This window comes from Vicia villosa, unplaced genomic scaffold (assembly GCF_029867415.1).
Source record: "Vicia villosa cultivar HV-30 ecotype Madison, WI unplaced genomic scaffold, Vvil1.0 ctg.000306F_1_1, whole genome shotgun sequence".
In the NCBI taxonomy this organism is placed as follows: domain Eukaryota; kingdom Viridiplantae; phylum Streptophyta; class Magnoliopsida; order Fabales; family Fabaceae; genus Vicia; species Vicia villosa.
This window is the reverse complement of record NW_026705134.1, coordinates 95,127-114,175: the sequence shown is the minus strand read 5'-3', so window position 1 is coordinate 114,175 and position 19,049 is coordinate 95,127. Positions and strand designations below refer to the sequence as shown.

Here is a 19,049-nt window from a genome sequence, read left to right as displayed (position 1 = left end):
TCTTCTTGTCAAATCTTCTTTCATCAGAAGATTCTCCACGTTCAAATTTCCTTGAACTTCTGAAGCCTCTGAACTTCCTTTGCTTGGTCTTCCAGAGTTGGTTTAGCCTTCTGGAAATCATGGACAGTTCATCTTCTTCTTCAGATTCTGATTCTTCAGGATCTTCTTCTCTAGCCTGAAAAGCGTTAGTGCATTTCTTGATATTAGATTTTAATGCAATAGACTTACCTTTCTTTTGAGGCTCATTTGCGTCCAGCTCAATCTCATGGCTTCTCAAGGCACTGATAAGTTCTTCCAGAGAAACTTCATTCAGATTCTTCGCAATCTTGAATGCAGTTACCATCGGACCCCATCTTCTGGGTAAGCTTCTGATGATCTTCTTTACATGATCAGCCTTGGTGTATCCTTTGTCAAGAACTCTCAATCCAGCAGTCAGAGTTTGAAATCTCGAAAACATCTTTTCAATGTCTTCATCATCCTCCATCTTGAAGGCTTCATACTTCTGGATTAAGGCAAGAGCTTTTGTCTCCTTGACTTGAGCATTTCCTTCATGAGTCATTTTCAAGGACTCATATATGTCATAGGCCGTTTCCCTGTTAGATATCTTCTCATACTCAGCATGAGAGATAGCATTCAGCAAAACAGTTCTACATTTATGATGATTCCTGAAAAGCTTCTTTTGGTCATCATTCATTTCTTGCCTTGACAGCTTCACGCCTCTGGCATTTACTGGATGTTTGTAACCATCCATCAGAAGATCCCATAGATCACCATCTAGACCCAGAAAGTAACTCTCCAGTTTATCTTTCCAGTATTCAAAGTTTTCACCATCAAATACCGGCGGTCTAGTATAACCATTGTTACCGTTGTATTGCTCAGCAGAGCCAGATGTAGATGCAGGTGTAGGTATAGTCCTTTCACTTTCATCAACCATCTTTTAAATGAAGCGTTTTTCTCTTCCTGAATCTTTTCTAAACACGGTTAAGTGCTTGCACCTTAGAACCGGCGCTCTGATGCCAATTGAAGGATAGAAAAACACTTAGAAAGGGGGGGATTGAATAAGTGTGACTTAAAAACTTGAGCGATAAAAATAAAATGCACAATTATTTTTATCCTGGTTCGCTGTTAACGAAGCTACTCCAGTCCACCCCCGCAGAGATGATTTACCTCAACTGAGGATTTAATCCACTAATCGCACGGATTACAATGGTTTTCCACTTAGCCGCAACTAAGTCTTCCAGAGTCTTCTGATCACAACCTGATCACTCCAGGAACAACTGCTTAGTTCACTCCTAAGACTTTTCTAGAGTCTACTGATCAACACGATCACTCTAGGCTTAGTTCACTCCTAAGACTTTCTGCTCAGCCAACTGCCAAGACTTCCTGCTCAGCCAACTGCCAAGACTTCCTGCTCAGCTAACTGCTAAGACTTCCTAGAGTATACTGATCAACTGATCACTCTAGTTCCTTACAACTTAATGTAATCTATTCAAGAGTTTACAAATGCTTCTTAAAAGCGATAATCACAACTGTGATATTTCTCTTACAATTTAAGCTTAATCTCACTAAGATATTACAACAGCAATGTAGTGAGCTTTGATGAAGATGAAGATTCTGAGTTTTGATTTGAACAGAGTTTCAGCAAGTGAATTTGAATTGTATTGGTGCGAAAATCGTTAACCTTGCTTCTCATCAGAACTTCATATTTATAGGCGTTGAGAAGATGACCGTTGAATGCATTTAATGCTTTGCGTGTTCCGTTCAGCTTTGCATTTAATGTTATACGCTTTTGTCAACTACCTCGAGCCTTGTTCACGCTGTGTCTACTGACGTAGCCTTTAGTAGCTTTAACGTTCCTTTTGTCAGTCAGCGTAGTCTGCCACGTGTACTTCCTTCTGATCTGATGTTTGTGAACACGACGTTTGAATATCATCAGAGTCAAACAGCTTGGTGCACAGCATCTTCTGATCTTCTGACCTTGAAGTGCTTCTGAGCGTGATACCATCTTCTGATCTTCAGTGCTTCTGATCTCATGTTCTTCTGATGCTTCCATAGACCCATGTTCTGATTCTGCTTCGACCATCTTCTGATGTCTTGCCAGACCATGTTCTGATGTTGCATGCTGAACCATTTGAGACACATCTTCTGAGCGCTGAATTATGCGTACTCTTTATATATATTTCCTGAAAGAGAAATTGCATTGGATTAGAGTACCATATTATCTTAAGCAAAATTCATATTATTGTTATCATCAAAACTAAGATAATTGATAAGAACAAATCTTGTTCTAACAGGTTATACATAGGGAAGTGTTTAAACACCCTACATATCTGTAGTACTCTACAGGAACCTTCTCTGTGTCATTGTGATTGTGTTTATTGCTAATGATTGGGAAAGTTTCTCCTTTGTGTTAGGAGAAGGAATTGAATTGATTTTAAAAGACAGACAGACAAACAAACTGACTATTTTTGGTGTTTTATTAGCTCGCTGAGATTCCTTGTGAACCTCATGCCTACATATCCCTAGTGGAAGTCAGAGCTTAATGTAGTTCGGGGAACTAACTAGGGAAATTAGTGTTTTTGGTGCCTTGCTTGAAGCTCAAGGGTGAAGCTTGAATTAAATCTCTGTTTACAGCAAAGAGACATGAAATTATCTCTACAGAGAGGTATTTGTACTATTCTACCACAAACATTTAAAGGAGTGACAGAATAACTGAATTCATTTCATTCAAGAGGGGGACCTTACTTGTGTGTGCAAGTATGCCAGTCAGATGCCTCTTAAATGAAAGAAAGATGCTCATCCAAATTAGGGAAAGTTGTCACATGTCTGGGTTTTACTGCCAGCTCATGCCTTTCAAAATCCTAAATGGGAGACTTGATTAAAATTGAAATGAAATGTAATGTTTGTTTGAATGTGGTAGAGTAGTATAAATATCTCTCTATAGAGATAAGCTATGTCTATCTACTGTATAAAAGATTTGACTTTAGCTGGCTTGTATGAGGCCCAAGCTTGAGGCTTTTTGATTGATTTATTGATTATTATTTGACTCTGGGAGATGACTCCACTGGGGATTAATTACAGGGTATTTTTGTGTTCTTTACGAAGCCCAGAATTGAGGTTGACTCTATTTGGAGAGTGTTTATTTGATGGATTTTATTTGGTGTTCTGTACAAAGCCCAGAATTGAGGCTGACTCTACTTAGGGAGACTCTATTTGTGTGCCTTGTACAAAGCCCAAGGTTGTGGCTGACTGCTGAGGAAATTGGGTTTTTTAGACTATGACTCTATTTTTGTGTGCCTTGTACAAAGCCCAAGGTTGTGGCTGACTCTAGTTAGGGAAAACATTATTTTCTGCCTTGTACAAAGCCCAAGGTTGAGGCTGACTCTTAAGTGAATTAAGTTTGGATGACTCTATAGGGAAAAGATCCTAAGTGTTAGGAATCTTTGACACATGAAAATATGGTTTATCTGCCTTGTACAAAGCCCAAGGTTGTGGCTACTGAATGGTGAAGAACTCACTGGGGAGACTCTATTATCTGCCTTGTACAATGCCCAAGGTTGAGGCTGACTCTTGACAGGGGAGTTTTATTGTTTGGGTGCCTTGTATGAAGCCCAAGGTTGAGGCTAACTGTTTTTGTTGGTTTTAACTCTACTGGAGATTAAAAAAAAACTGTTTTTCTTTGGAAGCTAACCCTTTCCAGGGATTTTGACTCAGCTGGTGGTATTGTTTGTGAAAGATTGACTTTATCATGTTTTTTTTTTTGGAGGCTGACCCTTTCCAGGGGTTTTGACTCTTTTTGGGGAAATTATCTCTTAAGAGAAATGAATCTTTATTTAATTATTAATGGATTTTGGAGGCTAACCCTTCCAGGGGTTTTTGTTAAAATGAAGGAATGTGTGGAAGCTAACCCTTTCCAGGGGATTTTGTTAAAAATGATTGGCAGAAAGATTATCTAGTGGAGACTTCTTGTTTAAAGCCCAAGATGAAGGCTGACTCATGCTGAGGATGATCAAAACATGGATCCTAGACTCTGCTAAGGAAGATTGATGAAGATAAGGGTGACAGAGACTGTCCATGTCTCTCATTCCAAAATGTGTACTCAATGTAAAATTGAGACAAACTTAGCTTGTTTAAAGTCTAGTTTAAATTGGAAGAAACTCACCAGGGTAGGCTAAAAGGTGACTAAAGACCTGTTCCTATGTTTATAAGAAACCTGGTGGGTCCTTGTATACAAGCTCAAGAGGAAGGTGGAAATGCTTTTAAGAAGCCTGTGGGTCCTTGTACAAAGCCCAAGAGGAGGCTAATCGAGGGTCCTTGTTATAGCACAAGAGAAAGCTATGTAGTTTTGAACTTATTTTGGCTCTAAGCAAATGGGTAAGAGGTTTCACCGGTAATAATTCCTCTTTGGGTAGATGTGCCCTATTATTTTTGGATTCTAAGGTTTTTGCCAAGATGTTTCACCGGGAATAATTCATCTTGGTGGTTTGAACTACAGATCTCTAATTAGGAAAGAGCCTTCACCGGGAAGACATTATCAATCCTAGGCCATATTCCTATAATATATATATAGTTTAACTGTCCTAGGGTTTACACTCAAACGTAGTTCTAAACAAATATATGTATATATGCACAGTTTATATTTGACAGTAATTTAAACAAAGACTGTAAATTGAAAGCTTGTAAAGCCTAACCTGGATGGAGTGGAGGCCTTTGAAAAAGTATGTACAGAGCCTCAACAGTAATTGGTGGATAACAGTTGAATGTATATATGATAAACAGTTAATGATTTTTGAAAACAAAAGAAGTGAAGATGGACAAAGGTCACATAGGTATCTGAAGAGTTTCACCGGGAATAATGCCCTTCAAATACCAGAAGAATGTTTTGAAAACATAAAGAAGATATTGAAAATACAGTTTTGAAAACAAGCTAAAAAGAGAAGGTGTTTGGGACTTACACTCTATTAGAGGCCCAGTACTTTACAGCACTGGCTATAAAAGCAATTTGAAAATGATTTGGATTGATATAAGGTTTTGTTGTTTGAAAACCCTAATCATTTGATTTAATCAGAGATTGAAAATAGTTTTGAGAATTGACAAAAGTCAACTTAATTAAAGTGAAAATAAAGATTTTTACTTAATTAAGACCTAAGCAATTAGGGTTTTATCATAAACTTTATTTACAAAATGATTAGGTTAAAACAAAGTGAATATATGTATTTAAAGTATTTAAGAAAACACCTAAAAAACATACTATTTTAAACCTAATAAAAATATATGAAATAAATGACATTTTTATGATTTTTTTGATTATTCATAAAATAGACATGTTAAATGACAAGTGTGTGAAAAATGAAGTGAAAATAAATTAATTTGATAGGTTAAATAATTATGTGAAGTTTGTGAGAAAAATGAAAGAAATTGGTGTTAAAAAAATAGTTTTGGCCCTTAGAGGGTTTGAACCCACGCCCTCTAGGTCACTTACTCAAAATTATACCACTGGGCCAAGGCGCGCTCGGTGTTAGTAACTTGCACTCATTTGATTATGTTTCAAAACAAGTTGTAAATCTTTGAAAAATAAAAGAATCAAAAAGTCTGGGGCGAGGGGGATTCGAACCCCAGACTTTGGGCATGAGGAGACTAAGAGCGCATGTGTGGCCACTGGGGCAAGTTATTCAGTCGTTTATAAAACGCCTATCACTCAAAATAAAATAAACTCTGCCCTGAGATTTGAAATTTGCGCGCCACCACCATTGTCATCTTCTTCCTCAAGCTCCAACAATTTGAATTTCTGAACTCTCTCAATTCTCAACCATTTGCAACGATATAAAGACCAAACTTGCTCTAAATTCACTCACGATTCTAAATATGTAACTAACATGGATTGATATTAACTACATCTAACTAATTTACCAGAAATCGTGAGGAACCCTAAAATTTCAAAATCAAATTAAATGACTATACTGAAAGATAAATGGATGATGATAGAGGGTTTTCAATCCTCTGATGATGCTGAACAAGATAGAATCGAGCTATTTCACAAAGAGTACTTAAATTAGAGAGGTGAGGTTCAAAAACTTACCTCTGTAAATGGAGGTCGTGAGGATGATGGAGAGCACCTGGGCTTGAATGAATGTTCTCAATAGCTTCCCTGAGACTCAATGATGCTAACTGAATGCTTATTGTAGCCTGAATCCTTCTGAATTGTTCTATGGACCTCCCTCGATTTAAGCTTCAAGTGAACATGGAGGGTGTTGATTCTTGAGTTAAAGATGAGTTGCAGCCATCTGGTTAGCTTCACTATGACCTGAGGAGTGTGTCTGGATGATTGGCTTGGCTCGAAACCTCCTGAATTACTCCATGGACCTCCAACTGCAAATGCTCCAAAGTGAGAGCAACAATGGTGTTCCTCCACTTACAGAAGTGATCCAGGTGCTTGGATCACCTCAAATGACCTCCCTTGAGATGTTAGAATGTTCACTTCCCAAAGATAAGCTCTGGTTTGAAGAAATCGATTCTTCTTGCCAAAGAACTTTGAAAAACAATGAACATGAGAAGAGAAAGAGAAAGCAAGGAATATGGTTGCTTTGGTGTGTTTTTGAATGAGGAATGCCTCTGTATTTATAGGCAAATGGATGCAGATCAATTGGTTGTGGTGAGCTTGCTTAGTGTAGTGAGTTTGGTTTCTTAGCCATGAAGAAATTCAAAGAATCTCCAAAATGCAATGATGCATTTTCGGGCTAGCTTCCCCTATCCATTGATTCTATCTGATCTTAGGGGACATTTCAGATGCAAAGTGAGCTCTAATTGGTTGATGAGAAGATTCCTTGGGTGATTCATCAATTTGCCATAAATTCACAAATGTAATCATTACATAATCACATGTTCTTGTTTTTAGAATCTTCTTCAATTCTTATGGCATGGTGAAAATGAATGCATGGCATGGTTTCAGATGTGTTATGGGTCGTGTAGCATCCATAAGAGAAGTTATTTGCACAAAATTTGCAAAGTCCAAAAGTGTCCATGACCTATAATTTTACTTCATGAGGCCAACTTTGAACAAGCATAACTCTTAGCTCAAATTGAATTTGGAGAAGGTTGAACACAATTTGGAAAGCCCCAAACATCTACTTTAAATCATTAGTTTATGTCTTCTTCAGAATCATTTGGGAAATTTGTGAAAAATGAGCCCAAAGTTGGATGAAAACTAGGTTAAAACACTTAGAAAAATTTCTAAGTGTTTATGACCTAAACTTCAAAATTTCCAAAACTTCATAAATGATTGATCTTTTGAAAAAAGTTCCTTTGTAAGATGTTGTTTTATTTTGCAAGATCTACAACTTTCATGTTGGAAGTTTTTTGAGTTGTGTAGGTGAAATTTTGAGTTCTCACCATGCCTTAAAAAACCCTAATTCCCGACTTTTCGCTCCTTGATGAATTTCTTTGAATTTCTTTGGTCAAATGACTTTGACATCCATATATTGATGATATTGATCCTTGAAAGTCATTTTTTGACCAAAAACCTTAAAAGTCAAAGGTGATCCCATACAGTTGACTTTTGCCTCACAAAGTGAATTTTTGGACTTTTGTGTAGAAACAAGATTTTCTCCTCAAATGAATGATGTAAATAGGATTATATTGAGGTAGTAGAGATTCTTGAATCATGTCTTGAGTTTTGGATTCATGCCCTGATTAAAAGTCAACTATCTTGGTGAATTAGGTCAAAACCCTAATTTGTCGACCATGTGAAAATAATGACTGTAGACTTTGAATTGAAGGGTGATGTCCAGTAGATCTTGTAATATGAGATATTTGAAGATGATTGATGTCTTTGAATGATCCCCTGGGGTTTTGTAGGGTTTCCCAAATGTGATCCCTGATTTTAGTCCTTGATAGGCTCAAAACCCTAGTCTGGCAACTTGATTAAATCTGTACTCAGATGACTGGATGTCTAATCTATCATAGGTGAGAAAAAATGAATTTCTTGAGTCTCATGATTGTATTAGGGACTAATCCTTGTATTGATTGATCCTTTGCCTGAGTTTTCCTGTCTTTGGGCATCCTCAATTAGATACCAGATAGAGGAGTGACTGCTCTGGGAACTTGTCTTGACCTGATGAAAAATCTTGGAGATATGTCATCTCAGGGGGGGTCAAAATTAGGGTATGACAGAGAGGAATCTTAAATCTAGAATGAGTTGTTCTTCCACCTGGTAACAACAAACTTGCAATTCCACTTGAAGCAACAGGCAAGACTATTTTTTTTAGACCTAACTGCTGCTGATAAGGTGTTCCACATAAAGGTCTTACCAGTCCCACCGCATCCATATAAAAAAAATACCCCGCCCTGTTGCTTTTCGACAGCATTCATGATTTCGTCAAAAATGCTTCTTTGCTCATCTGTGTATAAAAGGGTAACCCAAGATATTGTTAAACAAAAGTACCAACTCAAATATTTTCTGATGTTGCAACTATAGAGTGATATTACCTGTAAGAGAAGAGTACAAATTCTCATAAATTTGTTGTTGAGCAACAACATCTTATTGGCGTTCATCATAGAGTAGCCTATTTCCTGTAAAGGAAACGACATAATCTTTTGGATATGGCATTGTCTTAAAATCTTTCAGGCTTCGATTATTATTTTGTAAGAGTGTTTCAATTGCCATTAGAGTCCGGTCTTTTAACTCGGCATCGCTCATTGTAAGACCTATGTTATTAAAGTTTAAAAAACAATATAAATATGTAACCATTTATCACAGCATTAAAAATAAATGAATGCAAGCAATCACAGGAAATGTGTTAATATAACAGCATGCATAACAATAAAGTAAAAAAGATTGTCTGGATGTAGGAAATTCAATAAAAAACTAATGGCATTTTGCTACGTATCGAAAACAGAAGCTGACTAAATAATATCAATTGTTTACTTATTTATAACAGTGGCTATGATATTGATATTTCCTCATTCACTATTGTCTCATAGATGTTTTCAATAGTATGTGAACAAAAAGGATCCGTGCTCAGCATTTCATAAAACAAACCAGGCTTGTTATATTAGTTTCTTTCAGCGCAATTTCGCATATGGTCACGGTTTTCCATCATAGTTATCTAGTATTTAAACACTATATGATAATCTAGCTTTAAGCATTAATTATTTGTCATCCTTACTCTGCTAACATGTCATAATAAATATATGTAACAGACCCAAAGTGAAATATATATGTATTTCCATGTTTTATTGCGCACGGATGATTCGTATGACATGTTGCAGAATATTGAAATAAAGAAAACCAAATTTAGCAATTAAGATAAAATACCTTGATCTCTTGTCAATAACCGTTGATCATAAAGAATGCCATCCGATAAATACATCCAAGTCTTCCTCCAGACATGTTCGGGTCTATTCATGGATGAAGATAACAACATCGTCACAAATAACTTGCGTAAAAATGGACCCGCCCCATAGATGTGCCTCTTTGATTGCCTCGATAAATTCTCGATCATCTTGTAGAAATCTCATTGCAAAGCATGCATCACGAAAAGTTTTAAGTTGTTTACCATCAACTTTCTTGATGTCTTGATAGCACAGAGGAACCTTTTTCATAGTGAGCATCATCCTTAAATAAAACAATTCACCAGTGCTTTGAGGAAACCAAATGAGTCGACCAATTGTATACCCTCGTTTCCTTGGTTTCCAACACCGGCTCCTCTTATATGATAAACAAATTTAGAAACAAAGTCACCATAAGTTAGTGATCTTGCTTCTTCATAAGTTTTGTTTTCCTCGAACCATAATATAAACATAGACTCGGTTACACTTAGTTTTAGTAAAATATCACCAACTTGCTCGTAGTCTTTGTAGTACACGGAGTTTCCACCTTCCATATGAAAAAACAATCTCTCCACGGCTGGCTTCCTGCCATGTATAGAATAAGAGAAGATCCTCCAACATTCCTCACTTGGGGAGATGTATCTGCAATCCAAATATTGCTTGATCTCGTCAACGTTGTTCTTGTCCTAACCTTGTAAGATTGCAGAAATTCGATCCGAACCTTTGTTTATATATTTGAAAAGGTATTTTATAGAAGTACTTTGGTTGCACCATTCCATGTTGATGTGGGCTTGGTATTTAAACAACAAACTTGGATTCTGAGGAACTACATGACCACTATGAAAAATGAAGCCGTTTTTTTCAATTGTGTCTCTGTTGTTTCTTCTCCTATAAACCGGATATCCTTCTTGGTCCACTATAGTGGTAGACTGAAACTTCTTAGGGTAAAACTTGGTGCATTTGTTATCTTTCATGCAATATGATTTGACGTTTACCAAACCACAAGGACCATGAACCATGTGAGCTTTGACCAAATTGTACAACCGAGGGTGTGTTTCTGGATCGGGCACTTCAGCACTTATGATTTTGTCAATGTCTTCGGGGCCTGGATATTTGTTTGAAGGATGCAAAAAGATCAATATATGGGCATGAGGCAATCCTCTCTTTTGGAACTCAATGGTGTACATATCTAGCATTGGAAGAGCAAAACAGAATTTGGAACAATGTTAGTTATAGTACTACAAAATTTGAGCAAAAAGGGATAAATAACTCACAAGCAAGTACTTTGCCAAGAACACCCTTTTTGGTTAGATCCGAAAGCAATTGGTCAAACTTGATTTTGAAAATTCTGGAAATCACATCGGGTCGATCTTGAGGTTTCAGATGTAGAGGTCCAAGCACTCTTTGAATCTCAGGCCAATTCGGGTTACAGGTAAAAGTAATAAACAAATCGGGAAACCCAACTTTACTGCATATAGCCATCCCATCATAGTATAATTGATCCATAAACGTACGACCACCGACAAAGGACGAAGGCAAAACAACTCGCTTACCTATGCTTACACCTGGAAGTTGACTCTGATCGCCCTCTTTCTCTAAAGAGTTGTACTTGGAAACCCGAAGCTTAGGTTGGTTCTTTCGTAGCCATTCTAGTTTCTCGGACTCCAACATTGTGTAACCATCGACCAGGAATTGTTGGAACAACCTTCTAGAAAATAACAGAGTCTTAGCTTCGGATAACCTCGTTTGAATGCAAAATGCAAGCCATTCGCGTATTGTGAGCCTATTTTGTAACACCCGGAATTTAATTATTTATTTAACTAAATTGTATAAGGAAATTATTTGTTGGAATTAGTCGAAGTTAGAATTATTGGCATTATTATAAGAGGCGTAATTGGAATTATACGTTGTGTTGGGCGGATAAATTAATGATCGAGAAATTAATCGGTTTAATCGGAGAATAATATTAGAGATAATATTATTATAATGGACTATTATTAATTTAAGTTGATTTAAGCCGTAGAGAGTGATATTGAATATGTTGAGTTGGTGGTTCGGACGATTTATTTTATAGTCGGTAGTTAGTCAGTTTGGTGGAGAGAAATAATAATAGAATTAATAGTATGGATTATGAGAGTGTTTTATTTAAGTGTGTCATACCCCAAAATTTGCCCACAATATTCAAATATTCAAATTATTTTAAAATTGGATTTTTTTTATAAAATTTTGAGGTCATTCACATTGACGTCTTGAATTTTATAAATATTCAATTTAAAGTCTATTTTAAAATATAATAATTTACTCTTAAATTATTTATATTTTAATAAATAGCAAAATGCTTTCTCATGCTTCGTATACTTCCAATTGGCTTTTATTTCAAACAAATAATATAACATAGTTGGTAAAGAGGTAAGTCTTGCAAGTACAAAGTCTCGGGTTCAAATCCCACTTCTAACACTTTTTTTCTTTTTTTCTAACTATAGTTTTAATTTTATTTTTATTAAAAAAATCACAAAAAATCATTTTTTTTATCATTTTATTTTTAATTTTCGCACTATTTAAATATGCATTTTTTTAAAATAGTCAAATTTTCACTTTTATACATTTTTTAGTCAAAAATCATCAAAAATCATAAAATATTCAAAAAATCCAAAAAAAAAAGTTTTTAATCTTATTTGTCCTATTTTTAGCACTTTTTATAACTTAGAGAACAAGTCAATCTTATTAAATTAGTTTGATTTAATTTTTTATTAAAATTAAAACAAATTGATTTTTGGGCTTTGATTTGGTCCATAGTTTTACTATAATTATTTTTTCTTACCTAATTCATGATATATAATTATTTTTTCTTACCTAATTCATGATTTGGTCCTTATTTTTTTTAACACCTTCAATCTTATTCTTCATTCCTAATTCCTGCATACAAAACAATTCACCAAGTTTCTTCATTATCTTTTGTTCTTCTTTTGCTTAGTTCTTGGCCAATGATTTCGTATGAGGTCTCATCTTCTTCTTTTTTAAAGAAAAAAACTTTTTCTAAATCTTTTTATCAAAACTAAAAATAAACCTTTTGTTTTCAAAACCTTTTGGCCAATGATTATCATATGAGGCCCTTGATGTATGTTTTTATACTAACTTTAGTTTTTGGCTAATGATGATACTTGATGCCACCTTTTATCAAAATTCTTATGTTTTTGACATCCTCTTTATGTTTCGAAACATTTTCTTTCAACTCTTTTTTTTTTTTTAAAAAAACCTTTTTCAAATACTTTATCTAGAATTAACATTTTTTTGGCCAATGATGATACCTGAGGCTTGTTTTTTTTTTAATCATTGTTTTGGTCATTGTTGCTACATTTTAGTTTAAATTTATGTTTTTACAATTATAATTTTTTTTTTTTAACTTTTGAGAATTTTTGCCCTTTTAGCCATAATCTAACTTTCTGAACCTTTCTTTATTTCTTGGGAAAATTTAGATTATATGAGGTCAAACCTATTTTATAATATTTTTTATTTTATTATTGTAACTATTATCATTACTAACTCTTATTATTATTATTATTATTATTATTATTATTAACATTATTACTATCCTTGTTTGCAAGTATCTCCTTTGGCCATTAACCTTGTTTTGGCCAAACAATTTTAATTTGCTGGCCACTTTCTCATGTACTCTCAAGAGCGCACAACACCCAATCTGAGCTAAGTTTCTTTTTTTGTTTTTATTTTAATTGCATGAAATTTTATATATATATTCCTTTCTTTTTTTTATTATTAGTATAATTTTTTTTCTTTTATTTATTTTTATTTATTTAACCAAATTAGTTTTTATATATAATAATTTCATAGTTATTTATTTTAATCGAAAACTCGTTTTTTAATTTTATCAATAATTATTTTTAAAACAATAAAAAATTTTATTTTTGTATATATTTTTAATTAATTAATTAATTGAAAATTAATAATTAAAGTTTTTGTTAACCTTGATTCATTTATAAACCTTAAAATCTTCAGGTAGGTGTTCTCCACTAACGCATTGTTAGGCCTTATAAACCTTTTGGGTCACAATAAGTTTTCTTAAATAACCCTTTAGGGTTCGTAAACTTTTTAGGGTTTATAATCAATTAACGTTTAAATCAGTTAATGCACTAACATTTCTCTTCTTCATGTCAATTCTTTTCAGGGTTAATAAGAAATTCTCCGCCTACGCACCCCACCAATCGAAAGCTAAGTTTTTTTAATTCTTTTCTTATTTAAATATTATTTTACTACTATTTTTTGCCTTTTTGCCCAAAATAGGGTTTGCCTCGAATAGTCAATACACTCACCGCTATTTATTTTCTGTTTAATTCTCAGATAATCAGAGTCAATCGAAGATTCGAGGGAGATCAAGGCTCAAGATAAAGATTTTAAAATTGATTGTTGTTCCCTTTTTTCTACTTTAAATTCCCCCATCCCCTACAGGTGTTTATTATAATAGCGTAGGAAATTTTATTTCTGCCTTTACTTTATTTTAATTGCGTGGTTAGTAATTTAGGGAGTGATAACCATGAATTGAACGTAAATCACCTAATTACAAGATAAATGTCATCGAAGTTAACCACGTGATTGTTGCACCCACACACCTTTAGGGTAACCCTTCTCGTTGCCTTATTACTGTTGCCTGTTGCCTTTAATTGTACTAAATAGTCAAAGTCCCTCGATTTCGAGGGTACCTAAAGCAAAACAAATGTTGCCCTGAGTTCATTATCATCATCAATTTTGTCCCTCGAAGTTGCCTCGGTAAAAACATGATGATTGTCCCAATTGCTAAGGTATCCTCGCATGATGCCTAAATTATCAAATGACTATTATATCCTTCCCTTAGACTACCTGCCCTCTTTATGGCAAGGGACAGTCTTATGGCGAACGATACGATTCTCGATGACTCTTAAACATCCAATTGAAAGACTTCCTACCCTCTATGGTATGGATAGATCCTTTCGCCTCGAAAAGCTAAAAGAACAAATTTTTAAAACTTAGGGTAGTTGCTACTAATTGCTTTCTCTAAAAATCAAAACTCTTTTCCCACTCTTTTCAAATCAAATTCAAAAAGACTACGCTTATTTACAAGCTAAAGTTCTTATTCAAAATTTCTATTCATACACTACTTTTCAAACAAATCAAACAAACAAACAAAGTGAGCTAAGCAATTAAGAGCCCATGGATAACCATGGATGCAAAGGGTGCCTTACACCTTCCCTTTGCATAATTTACCCCCGAACTCAAAATCTTTTAAAAGGTCTTTTCCTGTTCTTTTAGCCTTTCCTAAAATTGGATAAATTAAAAGTCGGTGGCGACTCTTGCTATCCGCGACATTTCGATATAAAAGTCAGTTCACCGTATTACAGAACTGGCGACTCTGCTGGGGATGCTTTCGAATAAAAGAGGGGTTACCTTAGAGTTTAGGATCACTTTAATAATTGTTTGTTTATTTGCTTTATTTTCCAAGGTTATTTTGGGTATTGAATGGAGATGAATCCTACACCCGGATTCGAGTGCACTTGAGTTAGGCCTCCACTGGTTATTGTGTACCTCTTTTGCATGAAAGAGGTTTACGCATGTATCTTTGGGTGTGTCGGAGCTCAAGGACCTTTAGTAACCCTTAACCCATCTTGACTTTTAGGAACGTAGTGGGAGGGCTATTCTTGGTGCATGCCAAGTTATGGTCGCGACCCGATACTACAACTCAGATAGGTTTCTTCCTAAAGTATCATTGCGTGGTATGCATGTACCATGTTCAAGGGTGCTTTAGAGGGGGCTGACAATTCTGAGTAACTCGGTAGAACCCGTTGCTGATATCATCCTTATCCATAGAAGTACCTTTGGGGAAGGGTAGTTACCTAGTCATACTTCATGCAAGCCTTTAAACTTAAGGATACTTGTGTGACTTGTTTGTTACCTAACCTTTCTATTTCCTTGCAGGATTTGCTTGTAGGATAATTCGTCCTCATTATCTTATGCTTTAACCCTTTGGTTTCCTTGCAGGTTTTTCTTGTGGGGCTCACTGATCCTTATTACCTTACGTTTCGTCAGATGCATTGCATCCGCATAACATAATGACATCATGACATCATAACATTGCATGTTCACTAACCCTTTCAAGGATCTTAGGAATTTAGGGCGCACAATTTCAGGTACTCTTATCAAGGACGGAATTTCTAATCAAGGGGCAAGAGGATTTACTTTCCTCTCGCCGCATACCTTCCATTTCAGAGACACTGTACCTATCAAGGGGCAAGAGGATTTATTTTCCTCTAGCCATGTACCTTCAAAGTCGGAAGTTCCCAAATCAGAGGCTATGACCCACTGGATATGGTGAGCTTGATTCCCATAGAAGAACATCCAAAGATCATAGTTCTTCAAACGAAGAAGCGACCAAATCAGTTTTTACGTTGCTATCTAAATTTCCGGAGATCCTTGAAAATATTGCATCTGCATTCACAGGTTCCCACCACAGGTTTCTCACCTCCTCGCTGTTTATTTCAGCATAAATGGATCTCGAGCAATCAATCAAAAATCTTCAGGCTCAGAATAACCAATTCCGAGAGGTGATCTTTAACTTGGCCAAGGGGCAAGAAGAATTAAAGGTACTCCTAATCTTGGGGTACAATTACAATGCGAGATGCGCTTATTATTTGAACAATCCTGGTTATGGTGTAAAGGATGGTAGACCGTTGAAGCATGCCATTAAAGATTTAATCATGACACTCAAATCAGAAAAGACCACGACAACAAAGTCACGACAACTGACTCACGACAACTGAGTCACGATAATGGAATCACGACAACGAAGTCACGACAACTGAGTCACGATAATGGAATCATGACAACTGAGTCACGATAATGAAATCACGACAACAAAGTCACGACAACTGAGTCACGATAATGGAATCACGATAACTGAGTCACAACAATCAATTCACTCATATGATCCAGACGCTCAGGGCAATCGAGCCAACGAATTCTCCTGACTATAAACCCAATGCGAGGTGCGCATACCATTCCAACATTCCTAGACATTACAAAAACAATTGGTGGACATTGAGGAATAAGATTCAAGATCTAATCAAAAACGGGGAAATCAAATTCAACCCGAAATTCCTGTGGTGATCACTGCTCTTATGCCTAGTCATGACAAGACTGATTGACGTCTACACGGACAAACTTTTGGATCATTAAATCTACTTTCATTTGCAAGTTTCTTTTCTGTTTGTTTAAACATTTGACTCATGATATACATTATCTGTTTTAATAATCATCATTAGTGCATTGCATATGTTTGTCTTGAACAATTTATTTCGCTATCACTCATTTTAAATTATGTCTTTACTTTGCATATGTTTTATGATACTCAACTCTGGCTAAAACTGTATACCTTTTGAGGGAGGATGACGAAAATGATACCGCAACCTCATACAGTATGCTTTTGAGCGGACTATGCTGACGATGTACAAGCATTGTTTCAATTCCTAAACAGTGGAGATATAAGGATGTTAATCCCTCGTCAACCCCTTTGAGCCTAAGAAGTAGAAGTTTCTTTCTTGTACTAATTAAAACCCTTGATCATAACCTGGGGCAGGGTAGTTCTCAGTTAATTTGGCTGTGCATTCTAGTTTAAGAGAATCATTCAGTACACCTTTCAACAAAGTTTTTAATCACAAACGGTCATCCGCGCACATCAAAGAAGTGTTGGAGATGTCAATCAAAAGACAATGATGGTTCGTCAATCATCAAACAAGACAGTCAATATCTTCAAAAGAAAAAATGAAAAATATATATACAAAGAAAAGCCTGCTAAGTCAAAAATCAAAAGACGACTTAGGCAAAATCAAGGCATCCCGCTGACTGTAATCTCAGAAATAAACAGTTCAGGCAAAAGTTAGGGATATCAAAAAGATGAAAAAAGAGAAGTCAATATACAACACAATGTTGTGACTACCAAAGGAAGAAGCGACTGCCATCTCAAAAGCTTTCCTTGCTTGTGAACCATCATCATTATCAAAGGTGCAAATCCAAAAGTCTCTTGGAACCTGAATGCATAAGTTGAATTAACTGAGCTTAGGATCAAAGATCATTACGAAGAGGGGTGGGTGTCGCACCCTAAATTTTGACCTAAGTTTTTCATTTAATTCGTTTGCATTAACATCGATCAATTCATAAATTAGTATGAAATTTGAAGTCGATTTCTCATCATTTCAATTAGTGAACATTTTTATTTTTTGCATCAAAATCATTCCTAATCATATTTGCATATTTCCATTGCATCTTGAATTCAATTTTTAGTACCTCATATACATCATTTTGTATTTTGTTATTATTATTATTATTATTATTATTATTTTAATCATGACATATTTTATTCTTTTTACTTCACTTTGCATTCATTTTACTAGAATATACATTTTTTTGTGTCACATTTTTAGGTCTAGGTCCATTTTCTTTAATAGTTATCCATTAAATAAAAAAAATCAAATTCATTTACACTATCCACCATAGCTAATTACACACATGAGTACATCATGAAAAGACAAACAAATTGAACTCCCATGCTGCAACGGTCTTCTTTATCATCTTCACATCTCACCATCATCCAGCTTGCACAAAACAAAAAAACCATGTTGTCCCATGTGGTCCAAAATGCTGCTCCACCACTGACCTTGCTGTATCATAAACGATCAAAAAATTGCACCAAAATAGGCAAATACAAACCTGCATCAAAAAAGCAACATAACAGAGCATCAAAAGTGTTCAAATTCACCAAGTTTTCCCCCTCAAAGTCTCATAAAAAACCCTAATCTCCTCCCTATATAAACAGCCTCATTCTTCAGCAATAGAGGGGCCACTCGAAAAAACACCAAACCTCTGCCAAAGTTCCTCTAACCTTACAACATCAACATTCAACCACCAACTCTCATCCCTCACGAACCAACTCAGAGCACTCTGAAGCTCACACACAAAACCAGTAAACAACCTCACCACATTCAAACACTCATACACCATAGTTCAACTTCCACAACATACTCACTCACCTTTCAACCATCTCACTGCAACCTGTACCCTCATACCTTCATAAACTCAACCAACCAATTCATATACGATTCACTCATCACCCACACAACCCTCACTCGTTCAAACTTTCACCTCATTTCAGAACCTTTCAAAACTCACGACCCTCACACTTTCGGTTTCCTTTCAACACCACCGCAAATGCCGGCAATAACACCGTAACAAATCTTGCCATTGTCAAGCCAACCGTGAACACAGTTCCGTTGTTTCTCTTTGAAGTTGGTATATTTTATTTGTTCCCTTTTTCTCATATTTATTTCTTGTTTCTATTGCTTGCATGAAGTGTTTTGTGTTGTTGCATTTGTTTTCTGAAAATGAAGCAGACGAGAATATACCAGACATGATAAAGTTCCATTTTAAGTTACTGTTAGTTGTTGTTTATATGTGAGTGAGAGCATAATATTGTTTCTGTTGTTGACTGTGCGTATGATATATGCTTGTTATCATTGTTACTTTCATTTTTTCTCATAATAAAATGTCATGGACAGTGAGAGAAATGGATGAAGTTTCCTTTCTTTTGTTTAACGTTTTTTTAGTTTTCAATTTCTCTCACCTTAGTTATTTTATTACTTGTTTTTTTTATTTAGACATTTTAACTAATAGTAATAGGTTTA

The 19,049-nt window shown here is 35.3% G+C and overlaps 1 protein-coding gene and 1 pseudogene across 1 annotated transcript; both read right to left on the bottom strand.

The window, feature by feature from the left end:
* LOC131626568 (uncharacterized) overlaps window positions 1-8,367 on the bottom strand; it is a 45,277-nt pseudogene extending 36,910 nt beyond the window's left edge.
* A 169-nt stretch (window positions 8,368-8,536) lies between these two features.
* Window positions 8,537-10,998, bottom strand: LOC131626567 (uncharacterized). The gene is made up of 3 exons (XM_058897388.1): window positions 10,602-10,998; window positions 10,139-10,516; window positions 8,537-8,703 (listed from the first exon to the last, which is right to left on the bottom strand). The coding sequence occupies exons 1-3, from the start codon at window positions 10,996-10,998 to the stop codon at window positions 8,537-8,539; spliced, it is 942 nt and encodes a 313-aa protein (XP_058753371.1).
* Window positions 10,999-19,049: the final 8,051 nt, after the last annotated feature.

Coding starts and splice junctions, on each gene's coding strand:
- LOC131626567 (XM_058897388.1), bottom strand. CDS start 10,998: ATGTTGGAGTCCGAGAAACTAGAATGGCTACGAAAGAACCAACCTAAG. Junction 10,517..10,601: donor TCTTGGCAAAGTACTTGCTT/GTGAGTTATTTA, acceptor TTCCAATGCTAG/ATATGTACACCATTGAGTTC. Junction 8,704..10,138: donor TGTAGTTCCTCAGAATCCAA/GTTTGTTGTTTA, acceptor TTAATAACATAG/GTCTTACAATGAGCGATGCC.